The sequence below is a fragment of the Salmo salar genome, chromosome 28 (assembly GCF_965601325.2).
Source record: "Salmo salar chromosome 28, fSalSal1, whole genome shotgun sequence".
In the NCBI taxonomy this organism is placed as follows: Eukaryota; Metazoa; Chordata; class Actinopteri; order Salmoniformes; family Salmonidae; genus Salmo; species Salmo salar.
The window spans coordinates 31508927-31526090 of NC_138318.1; the positions used below are offsets into that span (position 1 = coordinate 31508927).

Consider the following 17164-nt stretch of genomic DNA (forward strand, 5'->3'; position numbering starts at 1 on the left):
CTACATGGCCGCATGTACTCTTAAATCTCTGCCTGGCCACCAATCGGAGCCTGGTTCCTCTCTAGGTTTCTTTCTAGGTTCCTGCCTTTAAGGGAGTTTTTCCTCACTACTTTGCTTCTGCCTCTGCATTTCTTGCTCGGTGGGGTTTAGGCTAGGTAACTACTGTAACTGTTAAGCACTTTGACAACTGCTGATGTACATTTACAAATACAGTACATTTGAGTAGAATTTGAGTAGGATGGCTTACCCACCACTACCTATGTGTTTTTATTCTTAGATTTGTTTTAAATTAGTTTTTATTTTTAGATGTCTGATCTGTGCTTTTTAAGATCCTATTCTGGATGTTTTATTTTCTTACCTTTGATATTGAACAGTGCATTGTTGAGAAACAGAAAAAGTCAGATCTTACTGAAACTTATTTCACTTTTTGGCCTATCCCTCTATACTGATATATCTCTACTACTCTCACCACTCCTCCCCCTTAACCCATCTAACTCTACTTTCTTCACTGCCTCAGCATTTGACAACTTCTGCTCTACTCTAACCCTGGAAACCTCAACCTGCCTCTCTCACACGGGACATTTATGATCCCCAGCTCCATGGGCACCCCTACAATTATCACATACCACTACTTTCCCCAATACTACACATTCCTTTGTCTCACGCCCTTCTGCACACTTCTCACACCTGGGACCCTCCCTCCTACACACTGCTGCCACATGCCCATAAACTTGACACCTGTAACAACGTAATGTATTCGGCACATACGCTCGTACAGGATAACTTATATATCCTAACTTCACTTTGTCAGGCAAAGACTCAACTTCAAAACTCAAAATAACAGACAATGACTCTTCTGTTTCCCCACTCTCGCCACCCAGTCTGCATCGCATCAAACGACGAGCATCACATATGTAACCGGTGTGAAATGGCTAGCTAGTTAGCGGGGTGCGCACTAATAGCTTTTCAATTGGTGACGTCACTCGCTCTGAGACTTGAAGTAGTTGTTTCCCTTGCTCTGCAAGGGCCACGACTTTTGTGGAACGATGGATAACGGTGCATCAAGGGTGACTGTTGTCGATGTGTGCAGAGGGTCCCTGGTTCGAGCCCAGGTAGGGGCGAGGAGAGGGACGGAAGCAGTACTGTTACACATACACCGGGAATCTTTGCCCTCACCTGGTCAACGTTTATATCTACTGCTACCCCAGTTATCACTCCTTTCATTGGTGCCCTTTTCTTGAGAACGAAACAATTCACTTTTCTTGCCCCCGTTTATTTTACTTCGAGCTCATTCTTCCTCTGCCCAATAGAAACACAAACAATTATCACTAGACCACTTCTAGTTACCCTCACCGATTCCACATGACCCAACTCTTTTTTTCACCCACCATGAAACCACAAATGGACCAGCCAAAAAGCAAGAGTCCACTTTTTCCATAAACTTTACTCCTACTGTCAGACTCTTCTTCAACCTGATCCTCTGTGCATACCTCAGTCTCCGATGACTTTACCTCACCTACTACCTCCGATACTTAACCCTCATGGTCAGCAGCATACCACCCTGCATACCACTGCTGGCTGGCTTCTGAAGCTAAGCAAGGTTGGTCCTGGTCAGTCCCTGGATGGGAGACCAGATGCTGCTGGAAGTGGTGTAGGAGGGCCAGTAGGAAGCACTCTTTCCTCTGGTCTAAAAAATATCCCAATGCCCCAGGGCTGTGATTGGGGAAACTGCTCTGTGTAGGGTGTTGTCTTTTGGATGGGACGTTAAATGGGTGTCCTGACTCTCGGAGGTCATTAAAGATCCCATTGCACTTATTGTAAGAGTAGGGGTGTTAACCCTGGTGTCCTGGCTAAATTCCCAATCTGGCCCTCATACCATCACGGCCACCTAATCATCCCCAGCTTACAATTGGCTCATTCATCCCCCTCCTATCCCCTGAAACTATTCCCCAGGTCGTTGCTGTAAATGAGAATGTGTTCTCAGTCAACTTACCTGGTAAAATAATGGTAAAAAAATCACTTCTATTTCTCCTCCTGTCTTCAGCTCCCTCTGCTTACACTTTCTAACATTCTTCTTTAACAAACCATCTCCCCTTTTCCACCATTTTTATCCGACTCAAGCTCACCCTCTTCTTCCCTCACTCTTTTAGACCTCTTCTCCCTCTTTCCCTCCATTCCTCCTCCATTTTCCAAGTACACGTCTCCTTATGATAATACTGCCGCTTCATCCCTGACACCCATCTAGGGACTCCATTTTCCCCCTGACACCCACATTGACAAAATTCGATTTTTTTTATGTGGATGTCTTTCTGGCTTCAAAACAAACACCACCGTCATTCATTTTGTGATTATTTCCAAATCAAATTTTATTGGTCACATACACATGGTTAGCAGATGTTAATGCGAGTGTAGCGAAATGCTTGCGCTTCTAGTTCCGACAGTGCAGTAATATCTAACAAGTAATCCAACAATTTGACAACAACTACCTTATACACACACAAGTGTAAAGGGATGAATAAGAATATGTACATATAAATATATGGATGAGTGATGGCTGTGCGGCATAAGCAAGATGCAGTAGATGGCATAGAGTACAGTATACACATATGAGATGAGTAATGTAGGGTATGTAATCATTTATATAAAGTGGCATTGTTTAAAGTGACTAGTGATACATTTTATTACATCCAATTATTAATTATTAAAGTGGCTAGAGATTTGAGTCAGTATGTTGACAGCAGCCACTCAATGTTAGTGATGGCTGTTTAACAGTCTGATGGCCTTGAGATAGAAGCTGTTTTTCAGTCTCTCGGTTCCAGCTTTGATGCACCTGTACTGATCTAGTCTTCTGAATGGTAACGGGGTGAACAGTCAGTGGCTCGAGTGGTTGTTGTCCTTGATGATCTTTTTGGCCTTCCTGTGACATCGGGTGGTGTAGGTGTCCTGGAGGGCAGGTAGTTTGCCCTCGGTGATATGTTGTGCAGACCTCACTACCCTCTGGAGAGCCTTACGGTTGTGGGCAGAGCAGTTGCCGTACCAGGCGGTGATACAGCCCGACAGGATGCTCTCGATTGTGCATCTGTAAAAGTTTGAGTGTTTTCGGTGAAAAGCCAAATTTCGCCTTCTTCACCACGCTGTCTGTGTGGGTGGACCATTTCCGTTTGTCCGTGACGTGTATGCCGAGGAACTTAACTTTCCACCTTCTCCACTACTGTCCCGTCAATGTGGATAGGGGGGTGATCCCTCTGCTGTTTCCTTAAGTCCACGATCATCTCCTTTGTTGTGTGAGGTTATTTTCCTGACACCACACTCCGTGGGCCCTCACCTCCTCCCTGTAGGCCATCTCGTTGTTGTTGGTAATCAAGCCTACCACTGTAGTGTCGTCTGCAAACTTGATGATTTGAGTTGGAGGCGTGCATGGCCACGCAGTCATGGGTGAAGAGGGAGTACAGGAGAGGGCTGAGAACGCACCCTTGTGGGGGCGCAGTGTTGAGGATCAGCGGGGTGGAGATGTTGTTTCCTACCCTCACCACTTGGGGGCGGTCCATCAGAAAGTCCAGGACCCAGTTGCACAGGGTGGGGTCGAGACCCAGGGTCTCGAGCTTAATGACGAGTTTGGAGGGTACTATGGTTTTAAATGCTGAGCTGTAGTCAATTAACAGCATTCTTACATAGGTATTTGTCTTGTCCAGATGGGTTAGGTTAGTGTGCAGTGTGATTGCATCGTCTGTGGACTTATTGGGGCGGTAGGCAAATTGGAGTGGGTCTAGGGTATCGGATAGGGTGGAGGTGATATGATCCTTGACTAGTCTCTCAAAGCACTTCATGATGACAGAAGTGAGTGCTACGGGGCGATAGTTGTTTAGCTTAGTTACCTTAGCTTTCTTGGGGACAGGAACAATGGTGGCCCTCTTGAAGCATGTGGACACAGCAGACTAAGATATGGATTGATTGAATATGTCCGTAAACACACCAGCCAGCTGGTCTGCGCATGCTCTGAGGACGCGGCGAGGGAGGCCGTCTGGGCCAGCAGCCTTGTGAGGGTTAACACGTTTAAATGTTTTACTCATGTTGGCCACAGTGAAGGAGAGCCCACAGGTTTTGGTAGCGGGGCGTGTCAGTGGCACTGTATTGTCCTAAAAGCGAGCAAAGAAGTTGTTTAATTTGTCTGTGAGCAAGACGTCGGTGTCTGCGACGGGGCTGGTTTTCTTTTTGTAATCCGTGATTGTCTGTAGACCCTGCCACATACGTCTCGTGTTTGAGCTGTTGAATTGCGACTGACGCTTAGCTTGTTTGATTGCCTTGTGGAAGGAATAGCTACACTGTTTTTATTCGGTCATATTTCCGGGCACCTTGCCATGATTAAAAGCAGTGGTTCCCGCTTTCAGTTTTGCGCGAATGCTGCCAACAATCCACGGTTTCTGGTTAGGGAAGGTTTTAATAGTCACCGTGAGTACAACAGTACCGATGCACGTGCTAATAAACTCGCTCACTAAATCAGCGTATACATCAATGTTGTTGTCTGAGGTTATCCGGAACATATCCCAGTCCACGTGATCGAAGCAATCTTGAAGCGTGGAATCAGATTGGTCGGACCAGCATTGAACAGACCTGAGCACGGGTGTTTCCTGTTTTAGTTTCTGTCTATAGGCTGGGAGCAACAAAATGGAGTCGTGGTCAGATTTGCCGAAAGAAGGGTGGGGGAGGGCTTTGTATGCGTCGCGGAAGTTCGAATAGCAATGATCTAGAATGCTGCCAGCTCGAGTCGCGCATTCGATATGCTGATTAAAATTTAGGGAGCCTTGTTTCCAGATTAGCTTTGTTAAAATCCCCAGCTACAATAAATGCAGCCTCAGGATATATGGTTTCCAGTGACGTTCTTTCAGGGCCGTCGAGGTATCTGCAATGTAGTCGTGCAGGAACACAACCCTTAGAAGTTTGACAGCCCACCGCACAGGGTAATGTCTAGACGGGATACAACTTTTGTCAAATTGACATCAAAAGTTTATTTTTTTTGCAATTTAGCTAACCCTAACCCTTTTCCTAACCTTAGGAAACCCTTAGCCAATTGAATACATTAAAATGGTGGTAGCCCTTAATGGCGCTGCCCATACTAAAATTGCATTTTGGCCACTAGAGGTTTCTATCATTCTCTATGGTCGTGATCTAGGTTGGGACGGTGTCGCCTAATTCTCCTAACCTGATAAGAATAAGTCACTTCAGTATGGGAAGTGGCGTTAAAACATCACAGCAGCAACATTAAGACTTCCGGTTTTGGGATTTTGCACAGGTAAACGGTATGTGTATCATACAAAATCCGTTTTTTTCCCAGCTTTGCATAATGTTATTATGTAAAAAAAATTATAACTACATGGGGGAAAATCTGAACTAAAGATAATTACTGATTTTAAATGTGTAAAAGGCTCAACTGGCTCATCATTAGGTTAATCTAGGTTGTTAACAGGTCTGCCAGTTCACCGTTTATGTTGTGTTGTTGAAGTAAGTAATCACATATAGGCCTGCATTGCAGTGAATAGAGTGGGTGGAGTAGAAAGTATTGCTTGGCATTTAGACCTCAGTCCCTCATGAAATAACACTATATATAGATTCCACAGACCCTAGTGAGCAATCCCAACTCCACTTACTTCGGCACCTAGAATAGTTCTCTCTATAAGTCTATATGATTTTATATACACTGTATTGCATTGGGGGCTTTTATTTGACTTTGGAACATGTTTTAAAACCCAAATGTAATTCTAATGTCACTTAAATATGAACAAATATAAATCATTGTTAATGTTTAGATAATAATTTTTCATATTTTAGGAATAAATACAGGTTGACACTTCTATTATTACGTGCGGGGCTTTTATTTAGAACGTTTCTATAATTCTGTGACCCGGAAGTACTTTTTTTTGTGTGTTACTGACGAGACGCTGGTTATTTTTTCGATCTAGTTAGTTCGTGGTCATATTGTTTTATGATTACGTTTTTATAAATCCGTAGGTTACTAAGGTCAGAAAGCGTTGTAGATCCATATGGTCAAGAAAGGAGTGTGAATTGTTGAATTTGTTGTAAAAGTTATTTCACTGCATTCTGACTGATGCAACAACATGTCAAAACATGTCAATCGTCCGCTCTTCTGGATAATCAAGAGGTACACTGGGGAATATCTCCGAAAATGTAACATTTTGAACGAGCGAACACTAGGACGAGTTTCCGGTGCTTCTGTCGGTTACAAACAGCACTCAACGGGAGACGCAAACACCCGTCATGCCAACAATGTTCCGACCATTTGGAGCGCAGGAGGCGGCAGGGACAGTGGCTCAGAGCGGACTACTCTCCTCAAGTCAGTCGCTGTTGGGTTGGGACTCGGTAGTGCGGCACTTCTGCATTTCAGAGGGGACGAGGAGGACAAAGTTTGTGAGAGGAGAGATTTATTTTGTGATTCCATCCTAGAACGTGTCTTGCCAACAGCCCACTGTGCCTCTCCTTTTAAACCCGACAGTCCACGATTCAAGTTCAACTTCATTGCGGATGTGGTGGAAAAATCTACGCCCGCTGTCGTGTATATTGAAATCGTCGGCCGGTAAGATCACATGACCGCTTTGATAGGCTAGTTTGTTTTGATAATAAAATACAATAGTGCCAGTCCCGTTTGTGCTATCGTACCAACTACTTGTCACCGATTATCATGTCATGTTTGGATTGGCAATGTTGGCAAGAGCACATACAGATCTGAGACCAAGTTGATGATAAACCCTGACCAACAATTGCTCTCCATCCAGTTCTAAATGTCCATTATAACCAATGAACAATAACGTAATGTTCAACTATGATACTGACAGGCACCCGTTCTCCGGTCGGGAAGTCCCCATCTCCAACGGTTCTGGGTTCATTGTCAGCAGTGATGGGCTCATAGTCACCAATGCCCATGTAGTGGCCAATAAGAGAGGAGTCCGGGTCAAGCTAACCAATGGGGAGACGTATAACGCCACTGTGCAAGACGTTGATCAGGTGGCAGACATAGCCACTATAAAAATCAATGCCCAGGTAAGACAAGGTTATGATTGAGACATGACACTCACCCTACCCTCTCGGTCTGTCTCTCTCCTCTCTGTAGCACCCTCTCTGTAGCACCCTCTCCTCTCTGTAGCACCCTCTCTGTCTCTCTCTCCTCTCTGTAGCACCCTCTCCGTCTCTCTCTCCTCTCTGTAGCACCCTCTGTCTCTCTCTCCTCTCTGTAGCACCCTCTCTGTAGCACCCTCTCCTCTCTGTAGCACCCTCTGTCTCTCTCTCCTCTCTGTAGCACCCTCTCTGTAGCACCCTCTCCTCTCTGTAGCACCCCCCGCCCCCTCCTCCGTGCCCCTCTCGTGCCCCTCTCCTCTCTGTAGCACCCTCTCTGTCTCTCTCTCCTCTCTGTATCACCCTCTCCGGCTCTCTCTCCTCTCTGTAGCATCCTCTGTCTCTCCCTCCTCTCTGTATCACCCTCTCAGTCTCTCTCTCTCCTCTCTGTATCACCCTCTCCGTCTCTCTCTCCTCTCTGTATCACCCTCTCTGTCTATCTCTCCTCTCTGTAGCACCCTCTCAGTCTCTCTCTCCTCTCTGTAGCATCCTCTCTGTCTCTCTCTCCTCTCTGTAGCACCCTCTCCGTCTCTCTCTCCTCTCTGTAGCATCCTCTCCGTCTCTCTCTCCTCTCCGTCTCTCTCTCCTCTCTGTAGCACCCTCTCCTCTCTGTAGCACCCTCTCCTCTTTGTAGCACCCTCTCCGTCTCTCTCTCCTCTCTGTAGCACCCTCTCCGTCTCTCTCTCCTCTCTGTAGCACCCTCTCCTCTCTGTAGCACCCTCTCCGTCTCTCTCTCCTCTCTGTAGCACCCTCTCCGTCTCTCTCTCCTCTCTGTAGCATCCTCTCCGTCTCTCTCTCCTCTCTGTAGCACCCTCTCCGTCTCTCTCTCCTCTCTGTAGCATCCTCTCCGTCTCTCTCTCTCCTCTCTGTAGCATCCTCTCCGTCTCTCTCTCCTCTCTGTAGCATCCTCTCCGTGTCTCTCTCTCCTCTCTGTAGCATCCTCTCTGTCTCTCTCTCCTCTTTGTAGCACCCTCTCTGTCTCTCTCTCCTCTCTGTATCACCCTCTCTGTCTCTCTCTCCTCTCTGTATCACCCTCTCTGTCTCTCTCTCCTCTCTGTATCACCCTCTCTGTCTCTCTCTCCTCTCTGTAGCACCCTCTCCTCTCTCTCTCCTCTCTGTAGCATCCTCTCCGTCTCTCTCTCCTCTCTGTAGCACCCTCTCCGTCTCTCTCTCCTCTCTGTAGCACCCTCTCCGTCTCTCTCTCCTCTCTGTAGCATCCTCTCCGTCTCTCTCTCTCCTCTCTGTAGCATCCTCTCCGTCTCTCTCTCTCCTCTCTGTAGCATCCTCTCCGTCTCTCTCTCTCCTCTCTGTAGCACCCTCTCTGTCTCTCTCTCCTCTCTGTATCACCCTCTCTGTCTCTCTCTCCTCTCTGTAGCACCCTCTCCGTCTCTCTCTCCTCTCTGTATCACCCTCTCCGTCTCTCTCTCCTCTCTGTCTCTCTCTCCTCTCTGTATCACCCTCTCCATCTCTATAGCACCCTCTGTCTATGTCCTCTCTAGCCCCCTCTCCCTACCCTCTAACTGTGTCTCTCTCCTCTCTGTAGCACCCTCTCCCTACCCTCCCTCTGGGGCTGTCGTCGGATGTGCGTCAGGGGGAGTTTGTGGTTGCCATGGGCAGCCCATTTGCCCTGAGGAACACCATCACGTCAGGTATCGTCTCCTCAGTCCAGCGGGGCAGCAAGGAGCTGGGTCTGTCCAAACCCAACATGGACTATATCCAGACAGACGCTGCCATCGATGTGAGTACCCTGGTCTGTTTACAGTAACCCTGGCCTGCTAGTAAAGCATTGACTGTGACCTTAGCCTGCTAGTAAAGCATTGACTGTGACCCTAGCCTGCTAGTAAAGCATTGACTGTGACCTTAGCCTGCTAGTAAAGCATTGACTGTGACCCTAGCCTGCTAGTAAAGCATTGACTGTGACCCTGGCCTGCTAGTAAAGCATTGACTGTGACCCTGGCCTGCTAGTAAAGCATTGACAATAACCCTAACCTGCTAGTAAAGCATTGACTATAACCCTAACCTGCTAGTAAAGCATTGACTGTGACCCTAGCCTGCTAGTAAAGCATTGACTGTGACCCTAGCCTGCTAGTAAAGCATTGACTGTGACCCTGGCCTGCTAGTAAAGCATTGACTGTGACCCTGGCCTGCTAGTAAAGCATTGACTGTGACCTTAGCCTGCTAGTAAAGCATTGACATTAACCTTAGCCTGCTAGTAAAGCATTGACTGTGACCTTAGCCTGCTAGTAAAGCATTGACTGTGACCTTAGCCTGCTAGTAAAGCATTGACTGTGACCCTGGCCTGCTAGTAAAGCATTGACTGTGACCCTGGCCTGCTAGTAAAGCATTGACTGTGACCCTGGCCTGCTAGTAAAGCATTGACTGTGACCCTAGCCTGCTAGTAAAGCATTGACTGTGACCCTAGCCTGCTAGTAAAGCCTTGACTGTGACCCTGGCCTGCTAGTAAAGCATTGACTGTGACCCTGACCTGCTAGTATAGTAAAGCATTGACTGTGACCTTAGCCTGCTAGTAAAGCATTGACTGTGACCTTAGCCTGCTAGTAAAGCATTGACTGTGACCTTAGCCTGCTAGTAAAGCATTGACTGTGACCCTGGCCTGCTAGTAAAGCATTGACTGTGACCCTGACCTGCTAGTATAGTAAAGCATTGACTGTGACCATAGCCTGCTAGTAAAGCATTGACTGTGACCCTAGCCTGCTAGTAAAGCATTGACTGTGACCCTGACCTGCTAGTATAGTAAAGCATTGACTGTGACCTTAGCCTGCTAGTAAAGCATTGACTGTGACCCTGACCTGCTAGTATAGTAAAGCATTGACTGTGACCCTGGCCTGCTAGTAAAGCATTGACTGTGACCCTGACCTGCTAGTATAGTAAAGCATTGACTGTGACCTTAGCCTGCTAGTAAAGCATTGACTGTGACCCTAGCCTGCTAGTATAGTAAAGCATTGACTGTGACCTTAGCCTGCTAGTAAAGCATTGACTGTGACCCTGACCTGCTAGTATAGTAAAGCATTGACTGTGACCCTGGCCTGCTAGTAAAGCATTGACTGTGACCCTGACCTGCTAGTATAGTAAAGCATTGACTGTGACCCTGGCCTGCTAGTAAAGCATTGACTGTGACCTTAGCCTGCTAGTAAAGCATTGACTGTGACCCTGGCCTGCTAGTAAAGCATTGACTGTGACCTTGGCCTGCTAGTAAAGCATTGACTGTGACCCTGGCCTGCTAGTAAAGCATTGACTGTGACCCTGGCCTGCTAGTAAAGCATTGACTGTGACCCTAGCCTGCTAGTAAAGCATTGACTGTGACCCTAGCCTGCTAGTAAAGCATTGACTGTGACCCTGGCCTGCTAGTAAAGCATTGACTGTGACCCTGGCCTGCTAGTAAAGCATTGACTGTGACCCTGACCTGCTAGTATAGTAAAGCATTGACTGTGACCCTGACCTGCTAGTATAGTAAAGCATTGACTGTGACCCTGACCTGCTAGTATAGTAAAGCATTGACTGTGACCTTAGCCTGCTAGTAAAGCATTGACTGTGACCCTGGCCTGCTAGTAAAGCATTGACTGTGACCCTGGCCTGCTAGTAAAGCATTGACTGTGACCCTAGCCTGCTAGTAAAGCATTGACTGTGACCCTGACCTGCTAGTATAGTAAAGCATTGACTGTGACCTTAGCCTGCTAGTAAAGCATTGACTGTGACCCTGGCCTGCTAGTAAAGCATTGACTGTGACCCTGGCCTGCTAGTAAAGCATTGACTGTGACCCTAGCCTGCTAGTAAAGCATTGACTGTGACCTTAGCCTGCTAGTAAAGCATTGACTGTGACCTTAGCCTGCTAGTAAAGCATTGACTGTGACCCTGGCCTGCTAGTAAAGCATTGACTGTGACCCTGGCCTGCTAGTAAAGCATTGACTGTGACCCTGGCCTGCTAGTAAAGCATTGACTGTGACCCTGACCTGCTAGTATAGTAAAGCATTGACTGTGACCCTGACCTGCTAGTATAGTAAAGCATTGACTGTGACCCTAGCCTGCTAGTAAAGCATTGACTGTGACCCTGGCCTGCTAGTAAAGCATTGACTGTGACCCTGGCCTGCTAGTAAAGCATTGACTGTGACCCTGGCCTGCTAGTAAAGCATTGACTGTGACCCTGGCCTGCTAGTAAAGCATTGACTGTGACCCTGGCCTGCTAGTAAAGCATTGACTGTGACCCTGGCCTGCTAGTAAAGCATTGACTGTGACCCTGGCCTGCTAGTAAAGCATTGACTGTGACCCTGGCCTGCTAGTAAAGCATTGACTGTGACCCTGGCCTGCTAGTAAAGCATTGACTGTGACCCTAGCCTGCTAGTAAAGCATTGACTGTGACCCTAGCCTGGTAGTAAAGCATTGTGGTCCACTGCCTTCGACGTAACTCCACTGGTCTGGTCATGGATGTGAACTAATTGCCAGTAGTAATTTAGTAGACACTCTTATCCAGATGAATGTACAATCGGTGTGTCCAGCTTGTAAGGAACAAGTTGTATGAACAACCACACATCACAAGCCCCCATCTGCAAAATTAAATCTAGTAAGAGTAAAGCGTTATGTTCTCCAAATGTATGACATGATCAATAATGCTTCTGGATTGTTCTGTCTTGCAGTTTGGGAATTCTGGAGGGCCTCTGATTAATCTGGATGGTGAGGTGATCGGCATCAACACCATGAAGGTGACGGCAGGGATCTCCTTCGCGATCCCCTCGGATCACGTCAAACACTTCCTGAACCAAGCCTCTGACAAGAAGAGTGAGTTACTTTACCGTGCTGACGAAGGACCATAGCCTGGTCCCAGATCTGTTTGTGCTGTCCTGCCAATTCCTATGTTGGCTCCAATGGTCATGGTGTGACAATAAGCCTAGGTCAGACACCACCAACAGGTCTGAGACCAGGCTAATAAGACCATAGACCCCCTACCTTGAAGTTATTTGCACTTCTTGGAAGTGTTGGTGTTTGTGATTGTCTCTCCTAGAGTCTCGGTTGGGGGTGTTGGACACCAAGCGGAGATACATTGGTGTCATGATGCTGACCCTGACTCCAAGGTAAAGGTCATATGACAGCTATTGCGCTGCACCTGAGTTAACAGGAAAGCTATCACCTACCTGGGGTAGGATGTATGGCAGTGGAGGATTTAGTCATAGTTGGATATCTATTCTGTTGCAGTATCATTGCCGAGTTGAAGCTGAGGGATCCCTCCTTCCCTGATGTCACTTATGGGATCATGATCCACCGGGTCATCGTGGGCTCTCCAGCCAACAGGTGAGCACCGTGTAATGTCCGTGTAAGGTCTCCATATTCAATTCAACTGTGATGTGTACATTGTTTATTCTTTCTTCATGCGTCGGTGAAATACACTTAAGAATGAACGAATGTGGAATGCACTGTAAAGGTATATTTCAAAAACATTCCAGGGCAGGTATGAAGCCAGGTGAGTGTCGTTATAACCCTCCACAGGGCAGGTATGAAGCTAGGTGACAGTGACGTTATAACCCTCCACAGGGCAGGTATGAAGCTAGGTGACAGTGTCGTTATAACCCTCCACAGGGCAGGTATGAAGCTAGGTGACAGTGACGTTATAACCCTCCACAGGGCAGGTATGAAGCCAGGTGACAGTGTCGTTATAACCCTCCACAGGGCAGGCATGAAGCTAGGTGACAGTGTCGTTATAACCCTCCACAGGGCAGGTATGAAGCTAGGTGACAGTGACGTTATAACCCTCCACAGGGCAGGTATGAAGCTAGGTGACAGTGACGTTATAACCCTCCACAGGGCAGGTATGAAGCTAGGTGAGTGTCGTTATAACCCTCCACAGGGCAGGTATGAAGCTAGGTGACAGTGACGTTATAACCCTCCACAGGGCAGGTATGAAGCTAGGTGAGTGTCGTTATAACCCTCCACAGGGCAGGTATGAAGCTAGGTGACAGTGACGTTATAACCCTCCACAGGGCAGGTATGAAGCTAGGTGAGTGTCGTTATAACCCTCCACAGGGCAGGTATGAAGCTAGGTGACAGTGACGTTATAACCCTCCACAGGGCAGGTATGAAGCTAGGTGACAGTGACGTTATAACCCTCCACAGGGCAGGTATGAAGCTAGGTGATAGTGTCGTTATAACCCTCCACAGGGCAGGTATGAAGCCAGGTGAGTGTCGTTATAACCCTCCACAGGGCAGGTATGAAGCTAGGTGACAGTGTCGTTATAACCCTCCACAGGGCAGGTATGAAGCTAGGTGACAGTGTCGTTATAACCCTCCACAGGGCAGGTATGAAACTAGGTGACAGTGTCGTTATAACCCTCCACAGGGCAGGTATGAAGCTAGGTGACAGTGTCGTTATAACCCTCCACAGGGCAGGTATGAAGCTAGGTGACAGTGTCGTTATAACCCTCCACAGGGCAGGTATGAAACTAGGTGACAGTGTCGTTATAACCCTCCACAGGGCAGGTATGAAGCTAGGTGACAGTGTCGTTATAACCCTCCACAGGGCAGGTATGAAGCTAGGTGACAGTGTCGTTATAACCCTCCACAGGGCAGGTATGAAGCTAGGTGACAGTGCGTTATAACCTCCCAGGGCAGTATGAAGCTGGGCGGACGACCCTCCACAGGGCAGGTATGAAGCGGTGCAGGCGCCCTCCCGGGCTGATGGCCAGGTGCGTGCGTTATAACCCTCCACAGGGCAGGTATGAAGCTAGGTGACAGTGTCGTTATAACCCTCCACAGGGCAGGTATGAAGCTAGGTGACAGTGTCGCCCTCTCGGGCAGGTTGAAGCGGGCGGCGTCCCCACAGGGCAGGTATGAAGCTAGGTGACAGTGTCGTTATAACCCTCCACAGGGCAGGTGGCAGGTGAAGGCGCCCTCCCGGGCAGGTGAGCAGGTGCGTGACGTTATAACCCTCCACAGGGCATGTATGAAGCTAGGTGACAGTGACGTTATAACCCTCCACAGGGCAGGTATGAAGCCAGGTGACATTGTGCTGGAGATCAACGGCACCAAGGTGAACACGTCAGAGGAGATTTACAATGCAGTGAGGACCAGCGACAGCATCACCATGGTGATCAGAAGGGGTCAGGACCTACTCAGACTACACATGACCCCAGAGTTCACAGAGTGATGTCATCAAACGTTGCCAGTTAGTGGAGCCGCATGATATAGAGGTAGTGTACGAAGAAGAGGACAGTTGGTACACTGAAGAGGACAGGGATACTGAATGATCACACCCACAACATGCTTAGAGACAGACTAGCACATCACTGTCTGTGTGGTTCTACACATTAAATAAACCACAGAAATCATGTAAGATGGCCTATTAACACATAGCAGCCGACTTTTAAGCAGAGTCCAGTCTGACTGATATTCAAATCACCTTGTATCATAAATAACTACTCCAATATTATTTGTAGATCCATCAGTCACAATTTACACGATACATCACAGTTTTGATGCTCTCGAACACTGCCTACCATGGGTTTACAGTCGTAAGATTAGATGGGCTATGATAAACACAGTATTAGTCAGACACTCTAACTGAAGGACGTGACAGTTGGTTGTGACTGATTGGCTTCAAACCAAGACACTGCCCTCAACAGACCATGTGATTTATAATGAAACAGATACTTATACTGAAATATTGAGCTATAAGGCTCTGCACTGAAGTATTTAGAGTATTATGACATCAATATACAGTACATCTATCAATTGACTTGTATTGTTTGGGGATTTAATTACAACCTCATTGAAGATCTGATGTAACCAAGAAGGGGGTGTGATTCAATCCGATCTGTGGTAGTTCCGCGTTATAGCGTGCTTGACATTTTAAAGGTAATTTTTAATACAGCCAACATATGAAAAGTTTACCATTAATGCCATCTGCAAATGCGATGAAATTGTCTTTAAAAGTTGCATTGTCTATAAGTGCGATCAGATTAGTGTTTTCACTATAATACACTGTATCAGTTGTGTGCACAATATTTTTACTGAAAGTCACTACAATAAACTATTTAGAAAAGCTGATATTTCTAAGTCCGATACAGTCCTACCAGTCTCAGCAACCCAGAACAGAAAACCTCACATATGTTAGTCTCTCTGAGAGATTACTGTACAACACACTTTACTTGTTTGTTTTTGGTAAAGCAGGTAGTAGGTTAGCATATTTCCCTTTCTACTTCTTGCCTGTGTCTTAAAGACAGGCTCAGGTTGGGTTGTAATACTGTGTGGTTTTAAATGTTCAGGTTGGGTTGTGAGAAGTAGGCATTGGTCTGAAGCCGAAAAAGTAAATTAACATGAGCAGCACAATGCTTCAGTGATGCTCTACCAAGGGGTTCCAGCAGACAGCTTTGACCTACTACAGTAGCTATGTTGGTCTATTGTACTTCAAACAACATATAGACAGGTTACTTGGGATTCAAAACTACTGTAGTGGGTCAAAGCTGTGTGCTGGATAACCTTATTAGAGCATTGGTGAAGTAGGCATTGTGGTGCTCATGTGAATTTCTTTTTCGGCCACAGACAAATGCCTGCGTTTCACTGAAAATGTTGTTTAATTTCCATGTTTTTTTTTTTTACACCGAAAGTAATTATACAACATTTCCACATGCAAAAGGTGTCTTTTTTTGTAATTTGCACTTCAAATGATGTTCTAAAAATTGAAGTGTCGGAGCTGAAAATGTGGACCCAATTGTATACAAATTTTCTGTTACCGGTGGCTATCTTAGGTTGTACCAGTATGTCAGATTAGCTAAATTTCAAATTTCTCAGCCTTTGAGTACCACAGAAACACTTTGAATGAATAACAGACATGTTCATAACAAGTGGCTATGGATGAAGATCAAAATATCTGTTCAAAAACATATATTTTAAAACAAAATGTAACTACACGTTAAAATATTATTTATTTTAGGGAATTTAAACCATTTGTTACGAAAGGTTAATAAAAATAAGTGTTACTGCTTGACAGTGTCTCTTTGCAATCATTAAAAATGACCCTCGTTGGTGCTTTTAAGCTAAAACTATGTTAACAATTTTTGGGATAAGCACAATTCTTGTAAGTGACTCTCAAAGTACTGAATAATTTAACTGAGTTAACATTGGGAAATATCTAAACATTTCCGGGGGAATTCCCCTCCCCAGTTTACTTGTTAATGGCTACTACATATTTCCAGGTAGTAACTTGACAGTTGATCAGTCAGCGCAAATGTGGATTATAATGTCAAGAAGGCAGGAGAGAAGCTAGAATTTATTTGGGATGTTTGAAATAGCGATGCTGTCAGTCTGGTAAATTGGCTGCATATTTGCACACTGTAGTGCACAACCCGAGGCTCTGTTTACATGTGCGTTTGGGGTTCAACCAATGACTATACGGTTCAACATAGCTAGCTAACTGCTTTTTGTTTTCTTGCCTATTGTTTGTGTTGAGGGAATGCAACGTTAGCATAGCTAGTTGAAGTGTAAACAATGTTTGTCCCATCTCAAATCTGGCTACCTCGAGTAGCCTAGCTAGTTTTGCAATGCCCTTTGCATGCATTGTGACAGGTTCAAAGCAACACCAAACTTTGGGAAACTATCTAGTGCATGAACTGGCCATACATATTTATTTTATTTAACTAGGCAAGTCCGTTAAGAACAAATTCTTATTTACAATGATGGCCTACCCCGGCCAAACACAGACGACGCTGGACCAATTGTGTGCCGCCCTATGGGACTCCCAATCACGGCCGGATGTGATGCAGCCTGGAATCGAACATAACATAAGCTAATGTTACATAGCCAGTTAACTAAGTTAGCTAGCTATCATAGCAGCCAAGTTGTGCATATTTGTTTGTGCTCTTACACACAAGTTTCTGTGTAACAGCAGTTTACACCGACTTAAGCCTTATGAAAAACCTTCCTTCGCAAAATATATCTAGGTTTCCTCGCTTGTTGGTTAGCTAGCAAGCCAATGTTAGCGCTCATCTGACTGGTATAACTTTATTTTAGCTAGCTAGCTGATCAAAACACAACC

At 46.2% G+C, this 17164-nt stretch overlaps 1 protein-coding gene across 4 annotated transcripts; it reads left to right on the forward strand.

Annotated features, from left to right (window-relative positions):
• The first annotated feature begins 5334 nt into the window (after positions 1-5334).
• Positions 5335-16115, forward strand: LOC106589831 (serine protease HTRA2, mitochondrial). Of its 4 annotated transcripts, none has more exons than XM_082970574.1 (7): positions 5335-6589; positions 6849-7053; positions 8669-8863; positions 11778-11919; positions 12143-12212; positions 12334-12429; positions 12760-13716. In XM_082970574.1, exons 1-7 carry the CDS (start codon positions 6114-6116, stop codon positions 13001-13003), a joined length of 1428 nt encoding a protein of 475 aa, XP_082826700.1. In that variant the 5' UTR covers positions 5335-6113; the 3' UTR covers positions 13004-13716. The 4 variants fall into 4 exon arrangements, with proteins under 4 accessions (XP_082826700.1, XP_014035692.1, XP_014035693.1 ...); XM_014180217.3 differs by lacking the exon at positions 12760-13716 and adding an exon at positions 12582-12751 and having other exon boundaries at positions 5339-6589; XM_014180218.3 differs by lacking the exon at positions 12760-13716 and adding an exon at positions 14118-16115 and having other exon boundaries at positions 5341-6589.
• The last annotated feature ends 1049 nt before the right edge of the window (positions 16116-17164 follow it).